Raw genomic sequence first — 16281 nt, 5'->3', positions numbered from 1 at the left:
ATTTTCTGAAGCTGTTCTCAATGGGCGGATTCCACCAGTTAAAATTTTGTGTTTGAGCCGGTAAAGGCTGTAGGTTTAAAATGAATTAATAGAGCAATAGTCTGGCTGTTACATACAGAAAACAACTTAAGCAAAATAAAAGTTGAACTATACTATATTTTTGGCTTGTTTAGTAACGTTAGAATGAAATCACACATAAAACCGTTAAATAAAACTTAGCGTCACGGAACTTAACCAGGCATAACATCAACTTTGCGTTTGGCATAACAACATTTTTTAGTATTCACAATAATACGAGGAGATCACTTTATAACGCATCATCAGCTTTTGATCTCGACGCTAACGTAACGTTATTGTTTTAATAAGCACATAATCTGCAGGAGGACATCTATTGACACTAGGGTTCTATAACTAGGTTGTACATAACTTAATCATCAATAATTTGATTTTGATTGCATGTGTTGGAGTTAAACTGAATTGGTAAGTGCGGTTATTGTTTTCTGTGTAAGTGAATTAGCTAAGTAACATCGAGATAATGTAGAGCTTTGTGTCGGGGCCCTTCATCACCCCCTCGGAGACTGACTAGCCCGCTCAGCACTCATACAGAGGTTATCTGCATGTGTCCTGGTTGGGACCATTCATTTTTCCGCTGATGAGCACGGCTCTCCAGTGGAAGCCAGGTCGCTCTGGAGAGCTAACCATGGAGCTAACAAATGCTCTGTTTGATCTGTTGCTAGTAGCGTTGCTAGCGACCCCAGTAGCTTAGACCGTCTCTGTATATCTAATTCGCCACTCAGTAACGTTTTGAGAACAAATATTATTTTAGGTAATTTTTAAGGCTTGTGCCTAGATAAGATATTGGTGCAAACACATTTACATTGGTTAAGTTTACTAAACAGTAAACTGATTATTTAGGTCCCTTATGTTGTAAGGTGCAAGTAAAGACAGCAACGTTAATGTCAATATTTTGGCCAAATACTAATTTACTTCTTTCAATTGTGATTTTAAATTGTTTTTTATGTGAACCCCAGAGAGACTAGCAACCACTTTGTGAAAGCTAATGGGGATCCAAATGAATTACTGTGTTTAACACTGCGAAACCTGCTGATAAAGGATTATTCTGATTCGACATTTTCTTCTTGTCTGGAAAATGTTCCCGCTAGGAAGTGTTAAAGTGCAGCAGAGTTGAATATCTTGAACATTTAACATTGTCGCTGACTGTTCATTATCTCCTTCTGTGTCTCTCCCTCTTTCTGTATCACATCCTTTGTTGCAGCACTTTCTCAGCAGCATTTTCTGAATACCAGAAGTGCTTCAGTTTACAGTTGGACTACTGGAAGGTGAGTTTGCTGGCGATCCACTAAACTGCTGTTCGAGTAGTCTGCTGTTTTTTCCACATGGTCCTTATTCGAACACAGAATGAGAAGTAAAGGCTAGGTTAGCAATGACTAGCTCCGGTTAGCGGGTAGCTCCTGTTAACTCCAAATATAGATCACCTCAAGCGGAACACACTGCCGCAGAGAGGGTGAAACACAAGACTCTGATAAATGACCTTCGGGCCGCTTTCACAGCGGCGTAAAATACCGACAGCCAGGAACTAGTGGCACCGAAGGCCGACTGTGGCATCGGCCCACATTGGCCAAGTATAGGGTGACCAGATTTCCGGGAGCTGAAACCGGGACACTTTGCGCATGACCGTAGTGCTTGTGCATGCGCACACGCTTTTTAACGTGAACATGTGCCACCCCAGGTCAGACATAGACAGTAACTTCATTATTTTTAATATAGGCTCCTCATCTAATAATAAGTGTTTTATTAAAATTAACAAAATTGCAGCAACAGCCTTTTTCAGTTCAATGTGAGATTTATGGGTTTTTTAGCACTGAACACTTAATTTCCTGCATTCTGGTGAATTTGTATGTACCTATTTCTACCTTTTTCTGAATCAATGTACGCTGCAAATATTTATGTAAAAGAGAAACATAGATTACAATCCAAATATAAAAACATAATGGAATATATTGAAGTAAGGCTCTCAGGCATTCTGTATTGCTTTTAACTATTTATTCTCCTTGGATGGACTTTTCTAATTATATCTGAGTCAGCACACATGTAGCCTAGGCATAATTTACTCCTCCCTCCTGTTTGGCGTCTTTTGTTGTTAATGTATTAAACCCCTGGACTGCAATATTTCAGATGTGTTTGAGCAATGTCCAAAACTTTGTGCACATTCAAAATACAGTATATCTATGTTCTCTGTAATTTGGAGGAGTCGTGATTTTGAGAAAAATAAAGTTATAATAGGCTATTACAAGAATAAAGTCACTATATTTCAGAAAATAATCCACCTGCACCATAGTCTGCTGTGCATTACGTGATTGATCTGCTGATATGGTAGATCTCAGACCTTCAGAGCCCCGCTTGGGTGTCTAAATGAGACAAATAGTTTAGCTAGAGAAGTGGCTGAATGCTGCTCTACATCAGAGGTGGAAAACCGAATCTACTGCAGATATACACGGAGTACATGTCCACAGCTGAGCGCGTCCATTATAACCTGAAGCTGCGCAGCATTTTACAGAGAGAGTGGACACTAAACAGGTCTGCTTCAGAGCTCCGTGTGTCTGAGTCTGAACCAGAGACTGGAAACGTTACGTCACAGGAACTTCAAACTAAATCATTAGTATTGCGCTCCTAAACTTTGTGTTGATGGCATCTATGTATTAGACTGATTTGGCTATGACTCCTCCGAAAACTTCACCGGGCTTTCACAGCTTTCCTCACGGAGAGACAGTTGCTAGGTGATAGCAACAAATACAGCACGATCAGACCCCGAACGTAGCTGCCCATTCTATTCGCCTCGGAAAAATAACCTGGACAAAGTTACATTCGGGGCTACACTCAAAACATTCAGGCTTTTTGTTGGGACTCGGGACAAGCAATTCAAAATCGGGACTGTCCCGGTCACATCGGGACTGTCCCGGTCACACCGGGACGTCTGGTCACCCTAGCCAAGTACTACCTACTTTCTGCGCCTGCGTGAGGGGAAATAATTATCCATACATGCAGGCAGTGGTAATCTATTCGTCTTTCGTCAAAAGGAAACCGGATAAAAACGTTGCTATGATGTCCCTCTCTCGGGCTATCATCTGTTCTCTTGGCAAAGAAGTGGTATTGGAGGGACCGTGTGTTCGCCAGCTTGCTAATTCAACGCACCCAACATGCCTTCATCCTACACTGGTTACAGAAAATTAACTAAACAAAATTGTCACTCACCTGGCATTAGCAATGTGCTTTGTTATGATGTTCCATGTGGAAATAGAATTTCCCTAAAACAAATAAATGTGGAAATAAATTAACATGCAATTTATACACATATATGTATTTCTTTTAATAGATGACCTACCTTAAAAAATGGAGGAGGAAAAATGCTGAATTGCATGCAGTGGCTTTGTCGAGTAGTGACTTCTTTTACTGCTGGAGCTGGCCTGTGTGCAACCAGCAACATCATTCAGACCCAAGATGTCGATGATGCAGGGTTTACAGACATTGAGAATATTGCATTAAACCAGGATTGCCAGCAGTGTGACAGCTACAGTGAAAGTGATGATACAGAAAGTGGTTCCTTCTCTGGCGAATCAAGAGATCTACCAAGAGATTTGACTAAATGGGCTGTTATAAATAAAGCAACACGCATATCTGTTGACGAGCTCCTCTCTGTGTTGCGAAAACATGGACATTGGCTCCCTAAAGATGCAAAGACACCATTAGGAACTCCTCGCCAAGTCGAACGTGTGAACTATGTGGGGGCCAATATTTGTATTTTGGTCTGGAGTCTGGCATTTAAAAAATATGTGCACCGTATCCAGATGGTTTCTCCCAAGAAAATAATGTACTTTTAAATTTTAACATTGATGGTTTGCCATTGATTAAGTCATCAAATGTCCAGATCTGGCCAATTATTTGCTGTGTTACAAAGTTTGAGCCATTTATTGTAGCCATATTTTGTTGCACTGCAAAACCCAATTCTTTGAATGATTTCATGTCTGACTTTCTTGAAGAACTTAATACACTCCAACAAAATGGGATTATTTTCAGAGATAAAACATTACATGTGAAAGTCAATGCCTTTGTTTGTGATGCTCCAGCGAGAGCCTATTTAAAATGCATTAAGGGACACAGTGCAAGCGATGCACTATTGAAGGGCGCTATGTGAGCAACGGGGTTGTGTTCAATTACCAATCACAAGAGAAGATTTACTCAAGAACAGAAGAGGAATTCAGCAGGCAGTCCTACTCTTCGCAACAACTTAGATGCTCCTCTCAGGTTGATGCTGGCTTACAGTGCATACAACTTTGCATTAGACTACATGCATCTGGTCTGCCTAGGAGAGGTTAGATGCATCAAAGGGGGTCCAAGAGAGTGTAAATTATCTCAGAGACAAATTGGTGAAACAAATTTGTGTTTATTTTAGAATGGCACTTCAAAATGTGATTTCCGAACGCCCACAGATCCCTTATTCCTGGCTTCCTCCACTCCATGTCACTGTGGTGGCGATGAGGGATGAGAGGCGGGTAGTGTCGTGGGGTTTCGACGAGGAGAGTGGGGATGCCAAGGCCTTAGTTACAAAAGAGAACAGGCTTGTCATCCTAAGTGACGGGTGCAGCTTGTCCAAAGTGACCCTATTTGAGGTGTTCGCTGGAAGGGTCAACCAAGGCGGAGCATATATACTGCGTGGGTGCTCCCTGTGCGGCGAGGGCCCACCATTCGTCATAAATATCACTAAAGACACACAGTTCTTTAGATCTGCCCGGTCGAGGTGAGTGAAGAGCTGCATGCGAGGGCAGACAAACTTCTGCGCACCGCCTCAACAGCAACCGCCATCAAAGATGGAAAGACAACGAAGGGGTTCCTCATTTTACAGGGAGAAGTGATGGAGGTCAGTTTTGAAAAAGATAATATTCATATTGTGGGCTTGTTAGTATAACATGCCTAGTGACACTGATACATTGTATTGTTTTTAGATCTCTGCAGTTAAAAGGTGAAGATTGGAAAGGACAAGGTACCCTTGAAAACCGTGGTGCTGGAGCAGGTAAGCTATACATTGCTTTAAAGTCAGCTTGTGTTTGTACCGATGAGTATTGAGCGTTTCAAAACCATGGACAGCTACAGGAGCAGAGAGAAACAGACAGACGGACAGAGAGAAATAATTCTGTAGGTCATTTTACCATTTGCAATGTTGTTACAAAACCAAGGTTTATGATGAAACATGGAAAATTGAGCATCATCAAGCAAATAAAACAATATGATGATTTTGATGCATTTATTATAAACTCTTGAAGTATATGTAAAGGTAAATATATAAAATAGGGTCTCTCCGTTGTTTCTGATGGCATGAACAAATTTTTCTTATCTTGTCTGGGTTGAATGGAAATATTCCTGACCCATGACATTTGAGGCATTTGAGGGAGTTGCAACTTTCTTCCAGGCCTTGGAAAACAGTGGCATGAACAACGCCTTGTCAGGTTGCTTCCCTCCACTCACCAGGGTGACCCTTTGTCCCTCAAGCCTCCAGAAATGTTTTAGACTCTTGAACAGAGCTCTATCTGCAGGCTGCAGATTGTGTGTAGTGTGGAGGGTGAGGCTAAACACACATAAATTGTTGTTAAGTTTATCTTCTTTACCTGAATGAAAATGCCTGGAACACACTTTGAATGATCTTGGGATGTCCGTGCGTCTTATGGCGGATATCCAGGCCATCCGTCTTCGCTTGGTTACATCGGACACATGACTCCAGGCAGGAAAACAATAAAAAGAAAGTCTGTTGTCTATTTTTTTTGCCCTGTCAATCGTGTGAACGGACATTGCATCCAACAACACAAGTTCTTCCCATGACTAAAACTTCTCTCTCTCTCTCTCTCTCTCTCTCTCTCTCTGTGAGTGGCCTCACAAAATGGCGATTTTTCCCATCAGCCACCGCGGCGCTACAGCAATGACGTCACACCCCCAAGGCCTATTACCAAGGTAAGAAAAGAAGAAATTGCTATAGCTAGCTTTAGCCATATCACCAGTTATAACTCTGTTAACGTTAACTGTAAAGTAAATAATGGTAAATCTTAGGTGTTGTGAATTTCTAATATAAGGTATAACACATCGCAGTGAAGATGTCGTGTGTGTTTAAGTGAGATGGCATGAGATAACATAACAACCAGTAATTTGGTGAAGCTGTACTAGGTAAATGTGATATGTTACTGACATTGTGTTGTGACTTAACGTTAACATTACGAAGTAAAGTTATGGATTTCTATGTAAGGTAACACATAATGTTTTCTTGTTGCATGCGGTTATAGTATCAAATATACTCCAGGGACAGGTTGTAGTGAGAGGTAGATGCTTCAGGTCAAGCGTGAGAAGCCTCACAAACTGGAGATCCATATATGATGGCATCTAGAAGCAAATTAAACCAGGTGCAGCCCCAGCCTCTCATGGCTGTTGTATTGGATGGGGTTTCTGAGATGGAGCTGACGCCATCTAAATTTGTGTCTGTCCCTTGTGGATCCCCCATGTCCTATCACTGTCCACCCAAGAAGTCCACTGACCTCATCCTAAACCACATGGCTCCAGAATTTGCGTCCCTTCCTCTGATGCAGCAGACTTTTCCCAGGTTGCATTTCATCCCGACCCTACATCATTAATGCATCTCCAGTCTCTTGAAGTGTCACCGCAGCTGTCCAGCGAGATAGCAAAAGAAACTCAGCAGCAGTCCAAATGTTCTGCACTCCAGCTACAGCCACAGCTACGGTGGTTTTGGGATGCTTGTTGTAGTAGGGCGTGTTGTGCAGAGCAGGAGTCTGCAGCTATTCAGATGATCAGAGGCTCCACAAAGCAAACAGCTGCAATGAAGCGTGGTCTGCTGGTGGAGCCTGAAGTGCTGAACTGATGCGAATTAATGTACTACCTGCAGAATTTCATCATTCACCCTGACGCACCACCACCTTTTGGCCTGGTTGAGGTTAAGAGCAGAACAAAAAATGATCCAGGTTGCTCAGGTTGCTCAGCTCAAGGTGCAGGAGGGCCACGCCACATAAGTACTACTGGCAGGTTCAGGGCCAGCCTACATATAAAAAAAATATTTTGCAAGGTCTTGATTGCAATATATATTTTTTATATGTAGGCTATCAATATATAAACATATATGATATATGCATATATGGCAATATATTGGAACATATAAATATCAAATCACATATATGGGAATATAGTGCCCAATATATCACATGATATTTTCCAATGTACTGCAATATATTTTGGTTTCGTAAGGGAAGGGCACTATATTTTTACATGTAATAGTTTGTCTTTATATTAGGGCTGTCAAAATAACGCGTTAATTTTGATCATTTAATTAAAAAAAAGAAAGAAAATAACGCAGATTAATCCACAACACCATTCGACTGTAAAATGAAGGAGGGAGACGAGAATGTGCTGCCAGGATCATTAATTGGAACATTTTGTCATGGTTTCGGTGTTTTGTTTTGTATATCTGTTCCCTGTTATAATCCTGTTTTCGTATTAGGTTCTGTTTCCCTATTTGTATACTTCTGTTTAAAGGGGTGATAGAATGCAAAACCGATTTTACCTTGTTATAGTTGAATAATGACAATTTAGTGGGTAACTAGGACATACATAGAACCGCCCCAACATTTACATAGGCTACACAACTGACCTGAGATCAGTTAGTCTTCTAAATCTAGGTCGTGCAGATCTCAGAAATTTTATACATTGTCCATCTGCTATTTTACCATTCAATTCACTTCTGAGACTTTTTTATGCAAGAAATCAACTACATAGAGGTCAAATATGGGCAGTTTTACAAAAATGTATGTCTAATTGCAAATTTTGTCCGACTGTGTGTCGGAGTTCAGCGGAAATTCACAAACATTTATAAAATTGAAATCTGACACCATTGTTAGCTTTATAAGACATTGGGGTAGATGTTATATAAGTGGCGTGATGAAATTCAAACTGTAAATATACTATATGCTTCTTGACAAATTATATGCAATAGGCCTTTCTAAACATTCTCTTCTTTGGTTTAATTCTTATTTTCATTGTAGACGTCAGTATGTCTCTGTTCATGGTTGTGTATCACAGTCCTTAATAATGGAGAAAGGTGTCCCTCAAGGCTCTTCCTTAGGGCCTCTCCTATTTTCTTCATTTATTAATGATCTTCCTCAAATATGCTCAGACTGTAATATTCATCTATATGCAGATGACACAGTGATCTATATATATAATGTGTCTGTCTCTAAGATTCAATCCTCACTGCAATCTAACTTCAGTGCTATTCAACTTTGGTTCCAATCCATCCACCTTCTACTGAATAAGAAAAAGTCATATAGCATACTGTTTCCCACCAGATCAGCTACATTGAATCCAGATAACAATCTTTCACTCCAATTTTTAGACGATACCTCACTTGTACAAGTTGACGAACTTAAATATCTGGGCCTTTGGCTTGATTCAAAACTCTCCTTTAGGTATCATATTAATTCTGTTGTAAAAAAGATCAACTGTAATTTACGAATATTGTAGCGCTCTGTTTCACTCAAGTGATTAGGTTAAGAATTGTGTCACAATTAATATTTCCTATATTAGACTATGCAGATGTTGTTTACCAAAACACATCAGAATTAAATCTTAAACCATTAAATGTTGCTTTTAATAATATATGCAGATTTGTGCTGAGATGTCCTTTTAATACTCACCACTGTGTAATGTATGACTCACTGAACTTCTTATCACCAAAAGCCAAAAGACAGTATCACTGGTACCAGGTTATTTTTAACCCCTTAACGCCGACTGTCGCTAATTTGCATCAAACCCCTTCCATTCCGACTGCAGGCGAGATAGCGCGTGTATTCCCCCAATGCCGGTTTGTTTACATTCGATCCATACCTAGGAACCTTTTGCACGCAGTGGTTTCTCGTAGGACCGGTCGGAGTGGGAACTACATCCGGTTCACGGAAGCTAACGTTTTGGTTAGCAAAATCCGCATATCAAGGCCGCAAATGTGGAGAAATTGCCCAAAATGAGGTAAGTTGAGCTAAGATAAAAATATGTACCAGCTTATTGATCGCTTCTATAGCTATGTTATTCAAATAGACTTCATGTGACGAATATTTTTTTACGTACTTTGTAGATTTATGTTTGTAGCAAATTCGCATCATTCGTCCATAACGTCTGGATTCGGCTATAATGGCTACCTATAATAATGCTGTATTTAGATCGCTTTCAGCACTCACATGCATTTTATTTAGGCAGATTATTTCATGTTAGGATATAAAAGTATATAAAAATAGCATGTTAGGATATAAAAGTATATAAAAATTGCATGTCAGGATATAAAAGCAATTCCTGTCCTTTAACACAGATATAATGAATACAACAACGTTCTATGGGAAGCGACCAGGTGGACTTAAAATCAGGATTCCATCAGTCGAAAGTGATGACAGCTGTCTCAGTGACAGTGGGGATAGTGATGAAGACTACACTCCTACACCAGTTGATGAAAGCAACGATGAAAGCAGCGATGGTGAGAGTACTGACAACAGCAACAATGATGAAGACTCCGAAGGAAATCATGATGTACATCCTACCACCAGTGCTACTGCGGGAAGAGGGAAATCAGCTACCACTACAAAAAGACAAAAGGTAGTATGGAAGACAGTGAAGCAAAATAAGTCTGCAAAAGACATTCCAGTTTGGCAAGGTGCTCTTCCAGATGCTGATGCAATCAGACTGCCCATTCAATACTTCAGAGACTTTGTTGATTCTGATCTTTTGGATACTATTGTGGAACAAAGCAATCTTTATTGCACACAACAAAATCCAAATGGTGCTCTCAAATTGGATAAGAATGAACTGGAGCAGTTTATTGGCACTGTAGTGTACATGAGTGTTTTCCATTTACCAAGGTCAAGAATGTACTGGTCCAGTGCATGTCGAGTACCGCATGTTGCTGATGTGATGTCCCGAGACAGATGGGAAGAAATAAAACATTTCCTTCATTTCAATGACAACATGGCACCCAACAACAGTGATAAACTTTTCAAAATCAGGCCTCTTATTGATTCACTCCTCCCCAAATTTCAGGCTCTCCCTCAAGACCAAATGTTATCGATTGATGAACAAATGGTGCCATTCAAAGGAAAATCGAGTCTCAAGCAATATATCCCCAATAAGCCATACAAATGGGGATACAAGATCTTTGTGCTTTGTGACACAACAGGCCTGGTGCATTCATTTGACATCTTTACAGGGAAAATTGAGCCTGTACCAGGACTACCAGACATTGGGGTAAGTGGAAACATTGTGCTAAAGCTTGCACAAGTTATCCATGGTGCTGTCAATCATCTGGTGTACTTTGACAACTGGTTTTCCTCCTTGGATTTGTTTGTTGCTCTTGCAAACAATGGGATACCAGCTCTTGGGACTGTACGGCAGTGTCGCCTGCGAGGGTGCAGTTTCAGTGCAGACGCAGAAATGAAGAAGAAGGGAAGAGGCACACTTGAAGAGCAACAGGTTGTTGTTGACAATGTGGAAATAAGAGCAGTCAAATGGTTTGACAACAGAGGGGTGATCGTTGCAAGCACTTTTGCCAGTGCACAGCCTGTTTCCAACATTGAAAGATGGGATAAAAATCTGAAACAGAAAGTGACTGTGGAATGCCCAAATATCATCAGCCTGTACAACAAGTTCATGGGCGGCGTTGATGCTCTTGATGCACTGATTGCATATTACCGCATCCACATAAGGTCAAAAAAGTACTACCATAGATTATTTTTTCACTTTGTGGACATGGTCATTGTCAACAGCTGGTTGTTGTATCGGCGGGATTGCGAGTCACTGACAGTCCCAAGAAAGAAGCAGAAGGATTTGCTTGCTTTCAGAACATCTATTGCACAGGCACTCTGCATGCAAGGGAAGGATCTGTCAAAGAAGAAGAGGGGGCGGCCTTCAATGGATGTTGAAAGGGAGCTTGAGAAGAAGAAACATCGAGGTCCAGCTACGGTTATGCCGACACAGGAAGTCCGTTCAGATGGTGTGGGTCACTGGCCAGTGGTTGAAAGTGAGCGACAACGCTGCAAACTCCCACATTGCAAGGGCCAGACTGTAATTAAATGTGCAAAGTGCACCATTCACCTGTGCCTCAACAAAAACAAGGACTGCTTTCGTGAATTCCACAAGTAAGACTGTTTCACGCAAAGACACTTCAAGTGACATGGTCACTTTACACATGACCCAGTTTCACATGACAGATGAAAAGTTCAGTAATTGTTTGTATCCTGAGAACTTTGAAATCTAAAAGCAGGCCAGTAAAGTTTGAGAAACCCTGCCCAAGTGACTCATGCACACTAACTGTTTCATGTATCTGCTAAACAAATCAATCTCACAATAAGCACATTAGGCAATCCACCCTCTCTCCAGACCTGTTAATTTACATATTATAGTGTGTTCTTTTGTTCACTATGCACTGGAGAAACAAGGACAGAGTTAAACTGACAGAGTTTTATTCTTATTATAGTGTGTTTTCTTGTTCACTATGCACTGGAGAAACAAGGACAGAGTTAAACTGAAAGAGTTTTATTCTAATTATATTGTGTTTTTTTGTACACTATGCACTGGAGAAACAAGGACAGAGTTAAACTGACAGAGTTTTATTCTTATTATAGTGTGTTTTCTTGTTCACTATGCACTGGAGAAACAAGGACAGAGTTAAACTGACAGAGTGTTATTCTTATTATAGTGTGTTTTCTTGTTTACTTATGCACTGGAGAAACAAGGAAAGAGTTAAACAGAATGTAACATGGAATGTATAAAAACTACTTTCAATGTTAGGGAGTAGTAGGAGTAGTATTTTTCTTTCTTGCTGAATAAAATCTACCTATCTGAGATGGGAAAATGTGTTTTATTAATTTTACCATTTTGTAAAAGATTTTACCATAAATGCCTGTTGTCGCTAATTTGCATCATATCTAAATTTATATCTATTCTATATGCTATGGACAAATTAACAATCTCAACTTAATTTAGCATCAGCTTGGAGCCAGAAACACACATATTACATTTTTTTTTTTACAATTTAAAGCCCCTTCAGACTGGAATAGCCTGCCTGGGTCTCTAAGATCTGTCACTTCTTTGCACTCCTTCAAAACAACGTCTTTACTATGTGTATGCAAACTCTTACTGTAATTGTTTTCCTCAGGTATAGATGTTCAAATATTTGGGACACTTTTTGTCTTTATTTATGTGTATACATGAGTATGGGTGCAGGTGTGCATATGAATATTATGTAGGTATATATGTGTGAATATGTATGTATATGCATATGTGTATGTATGGGCTAAATTTTGTCATGTTTCCTAATACTGTAATATGTATTATATACAAACTTGATTTCAAGGAGTCGGTGGAGCGGGTGGGCGGGGTGGGATGAGGGAGAGCTCTAGCGAGTGTGAATGTATAAGTGCTGTATTTTATTGTATTGTCCTTGTCTTATTGTCCGTAGTCTCGAGGACCCCCTCAAAAATGAGATGCTTCATCTCAAGGGGTTATCCTCTTAAATAAACAATTTCAATAGTTATGCCAAAAGTGTAGCTAGCTAGCCGCGATATTTTCGCATTGTATTGAATGGAACACAGTTAGCTAGCTGCTCCTCCTAACAAGAACCTTCACATTCATAAAAATGCCTTAAATTCAAATCAGACTGTTAGCTTTTGATAGCTTTGTAAGACCTTGGGGTAGCTGTGATATAAGTGTATATATATATATGTGTGTATGAAATTCAAACTGTAATTAAAGCTGCAAGCAGCGATGGACGGGCCCTTTTGCCTCAAGGTTACCGGCGGACACCACTCCTTGCGACCGTGCATTTGGGCGGCACTCAGACGCCGCAAATCGTCACCAATGAAAAGGGAACTCCCCGCTTAGTTCAATGATACCTCACACAAGACTCTACGTCATACAGTTCATTAGCTGTGAAAGGGGGCGTGGCCAAAATATAGGGGGCGGGCCAAAGCTTTACCAATAAAAATGTAAGTCTGCTGAGTTCATTGATACCTCACATAAGACTACCACAAAAGGGTCACCATTTATAAAAAAAGGGTTTGGCTAAGCACAAATGGGCGGGCCAAACAATCACCAATGAAGAAGGAAGTCTCTGCTGAGTTTAATGATACCTCACACAAGACTCTACCTTAAATGGGTCAGCATCACATGTTGACCACCCATAAGTTTCATGTAAATCGGATGATGTTTGTCATATAAGGCACAACTTTTCATCTGTTAAGGAACACGCCGACTTATTGGGAATTTAGCTTATTCACCGTAACCCCCAGAGTTAGACAAGTCGATACATACCCTTCTCATCTTCGTGCGTGCTGTAATGCTGTTTGACGGCTCCAGCGGCATCAGGCCAGCACAGAACATGCAGGTGACTGGTTCCAGCAATCCTACTGCTCCGAATAAGTGACAAAATAACGCCAACATGTTCCTATTTACATGTTGTGATTTATAGAGTCACAGTGTGTACAAAAAACAATGTAACATGAGACACAGCCGTCTTCTAACTGCAAACAAACCGGGAACTATATTCTCAGGCGGAAGAATATAGTACTCGGACGGAGTGATATGCTTGCAGGAAGCCTGTCTATGAATATAGTTCCCGGTTTGTTTACTGTTAGAAGACGGCTGTGTCTCATGTTTTTTGTACACGCTGTGACTATACAAATCACAACATGTAAATAGGAACATGTTGGCGTTATTTTGTCACTTTTGTCACAATTCGGAGTAGTAGGCTAGTTGGAACCAGTTACCTGCAGGATCTGTGCTGGGCTAAGCTAATGCTGGAACCGTCAGGCAGCGTTACAGCACGCACGGAGATGAGAAGGGTATGTATCGATATATACTCTGGGGGTTACGGTGAATAAGCTAAATTCCCAATAAGTCGGCGTGTTCCTTTAAGGTGTTGAGATGATACAGACCAAGTTTGAAGTCCATCGGATGAAATCTCTAGGAGGAGTTCGGTAGAGTGTCCAAAATCGCACTTTCGAACTTTGAAATCAAAATGGCGGACTTCCTGTTGGGTTTAGGGTATGGCTCCAATGACGTTTTTTGTACATCTTGACATGTTACACATTGCTACCAAGTTTCGTGACTACGCTAAACGCACTGCAGGGGCTCAATTTCTTTAACTTTGTAGGGGGCGCTAGCGAGCCATTTTTGCGCACCTATTCCCAAAACCCTTAAAATACATACATTTTCACCAGACTTGATGCGACTGCCAATTTTGGTGAGTTTTTGAAGGCAGCCAGCCGCGGAGCCCCAGTAGTGCACTAATCCACGAAGCGTGACTTTGCCCTGGGTATGGAGCCCAGCAGGCTGCCGCTTTCTCGTCAGACTGTGTGGAGCTCCTAAAGTCCGACACGTCTTTCCAAATTTGCAATTAGCCATCAATTTTCGTAAACGGGCCCATATTTGAGCTTTATATAGTTGATTTCTCGCATAAAAAAGTCTCAGAAGTGAATTTGGTAACGAAACATTGCAGTGTCTGGAATATGAGATTCTGTCGCGTCTCAAATGTGCGTGTATGGGGATTCGCTCAACTAATCAGTGCGCGTCTCTAATGTGTGTGTATGGGGATTCGCTCAACCAATCAGCGCGCAGCTCATGAGCATACCATATTTGGAAGAAAAGTTCTTGTTGAAAATAGGGCCAAAACACAGGGATGCATGAGGGCCAATAAAATATCCACCAGGCCATTTTCAGTCCAACCAATGTTACACACCCCATTAGGAGACCATAAGGAACAGTGTGAAATACTCTATATAATCATTCTATCACCCCTTTAATGTATACCTATGTATTGTTTTTGTACTGTGGGTTTTGTCTCCTTGTCATTGAGTGATGTTCTGTTTGCTGTTTTATTGTGATAGTTTTCTTTCTTGTCATGTCTAGTTCTGCTTCCTGTGTTTTCCCGCCTGTGTGATTGTCTAATGTGCTCCACCTGTTCCCCAGCCCTGGTGTCACCTGTCCTGTGTTTGCTCGCTACCTAGTTTATTTAACCTCTGTGTTTCCCTTTGTGTCTTGTCAGATTGTTTTGTGTCCGTTGTCTTGCCTGCGTGAGCCTGGGTTTTTACCAGCCTTAGTGCTGCAGTGTTTTTGTTAATAAATCCTGTTCCTCAAACCTTCTCCTGCCTACTTGCCTGCCTGCTCTCTGTGATTGGGTCTTTTATGCCCTGCCTCCACGTTTTACATTTACTTATAAAAATCTTCTTCCTGAATAGGGTTGGGTACTGAAATCCGGTGCTAATACGACACAGGTGCCTTCATGACCTGTATCTACCGGACTGAATAGCAACGCGGATTTCGGCGCCTCCTTTCGGTGCTACTGATATGTCTGCTCTGCTCTCTTGTGGTCTGAAACAGACGTTAAGACACCGGGCAAAAATTATCAATGCCATATATTAAAAACCAATACGTTTTCCCATATAAATGGGAATACATTATGGTGGATATTTATAAATATAAATTAGAATATATTTTGGAATATATGAAAGTGGCAATAATTTGTATATTTTGCAATATATTGCAATATATAATATATTGTATAATATATGTATCATCAATATATTATTCCATGTTTTTTCAATATATAATATATTGTAAAATAATATTGTAATATATTACAATATATTTCAAGTAATATATTGGTAAATATATTTTCCTTTCGTAAGGGTTTGTCCGCCATGATATTGTCTCCTGGCTCCAGCAAGGTACTCCACTGATCCTGGTGATCTCCTTATCTGAGATGCACCCAGTGTACAGGGGTGAGACGAATGTTCCCAAATCATTGGGAGCAACTCCAATCAGCCCTTTCAATGTCGTCCTGTTTTTGTAGTTTGAAAATGTTTCTGTAAGTTCAGGGATGAGGCTGTCTCCAGGGCAATTTCTCTGCAGTCCAGTATCACTCTGACATTGGGAGAATGCCTCTGGAATGTAAGGGGCATAGTGGACTTAACCTTTTCCCTGCTTATCCAGATGGAAGTGAGCCCAGCATCATAAAAAGATAATTGGCCCAGGTGATGTTAACCCTACTGACCCTGGCAATGCTCATATTAAACATTTCAGCAATGAGCTGCTCCTTCATGCCAACAGCAACCCGCATGGAGTACATCAAGAACTCATCTATTAATGGCATGATTCGTGGTGGCAGGGTTCGTTTGT

General features: G+C 40.7%; 1 protein-coding gene across 3 annotated transcripts; it reads left to right on the top strand.

Moving 5' to 3' along the window:
• The first annotated feature begins 4108 nt into the window (after window positions 1-4108).
• LOC114564569 (piggyBac transposable element-derived protein 2-like) lies at window positions 4109-11959 on the top strand. Of its 3 annotated transcripts, none has more exons than XM_028592367.1 (4): window positions 4109-4936; window positions 5022-5089; window positions 5939-6021; window positions 9428-11959. In XM_028592367.1, exon 4 carries the CDS (start codon window positions 9433-9435, stop codon window positions 11245-11247), a length of 1815 nt encoding a protein of 604 aa, XP_028448168.1. In that variant the 5' UTR covers window positions 4109-4936; window positions 5022-5089; window positions 5939-6021; window positions 9428-9432; the 3' UTR covers window positions 11248-11959. The 3 variants fall into 3 exon arrangements, 2 of the variants coding, with proteins under 2 accessions (XP_028448168.1, XP_028448968.1); XM_028593167.1 differs by having other exon boundaries at window positions 5022-6021; window positions 9428-9708; window positions 10150-11959; XR_003693967.1 differs by lacking the exon at window positions 9428-11959 and adding an exon at window positions 6348-7111 and having other exon boundaries at window positions 5022-6021.
• Window positions 11960-16281: the final 4322 nt, after the last annotated feature.

The sequence above is a fragment of the Perca flavescens genome, chromosome 1 (assembly GCF_004354835.1).
Source record: "Perca flavescens isolate YP-PL-M2 chromosome 1, PFLA_1.0, whole genome shotgun sequence".
In the NCBI taxonomy this organism is placed as follows: domain Eukaryota; kingdom Metazoa; phylum Chordata; class Actinopteri; order Perciformes; family Percidae; genus Perca; species Perca flavescens.
This window is presented reverse-complemented; position numbering and strand designations above follow the sequence as displayed.

What these genes read in the sequence shown, in the direction of transcription:
- LOC114564569 (XM_028592367.1), top strand. Translation starts at nt 9,433, where the DNA reads ATGAATACAACAACGTTCTATGGGAAGCGACCAGGTGGACTTAAAATC.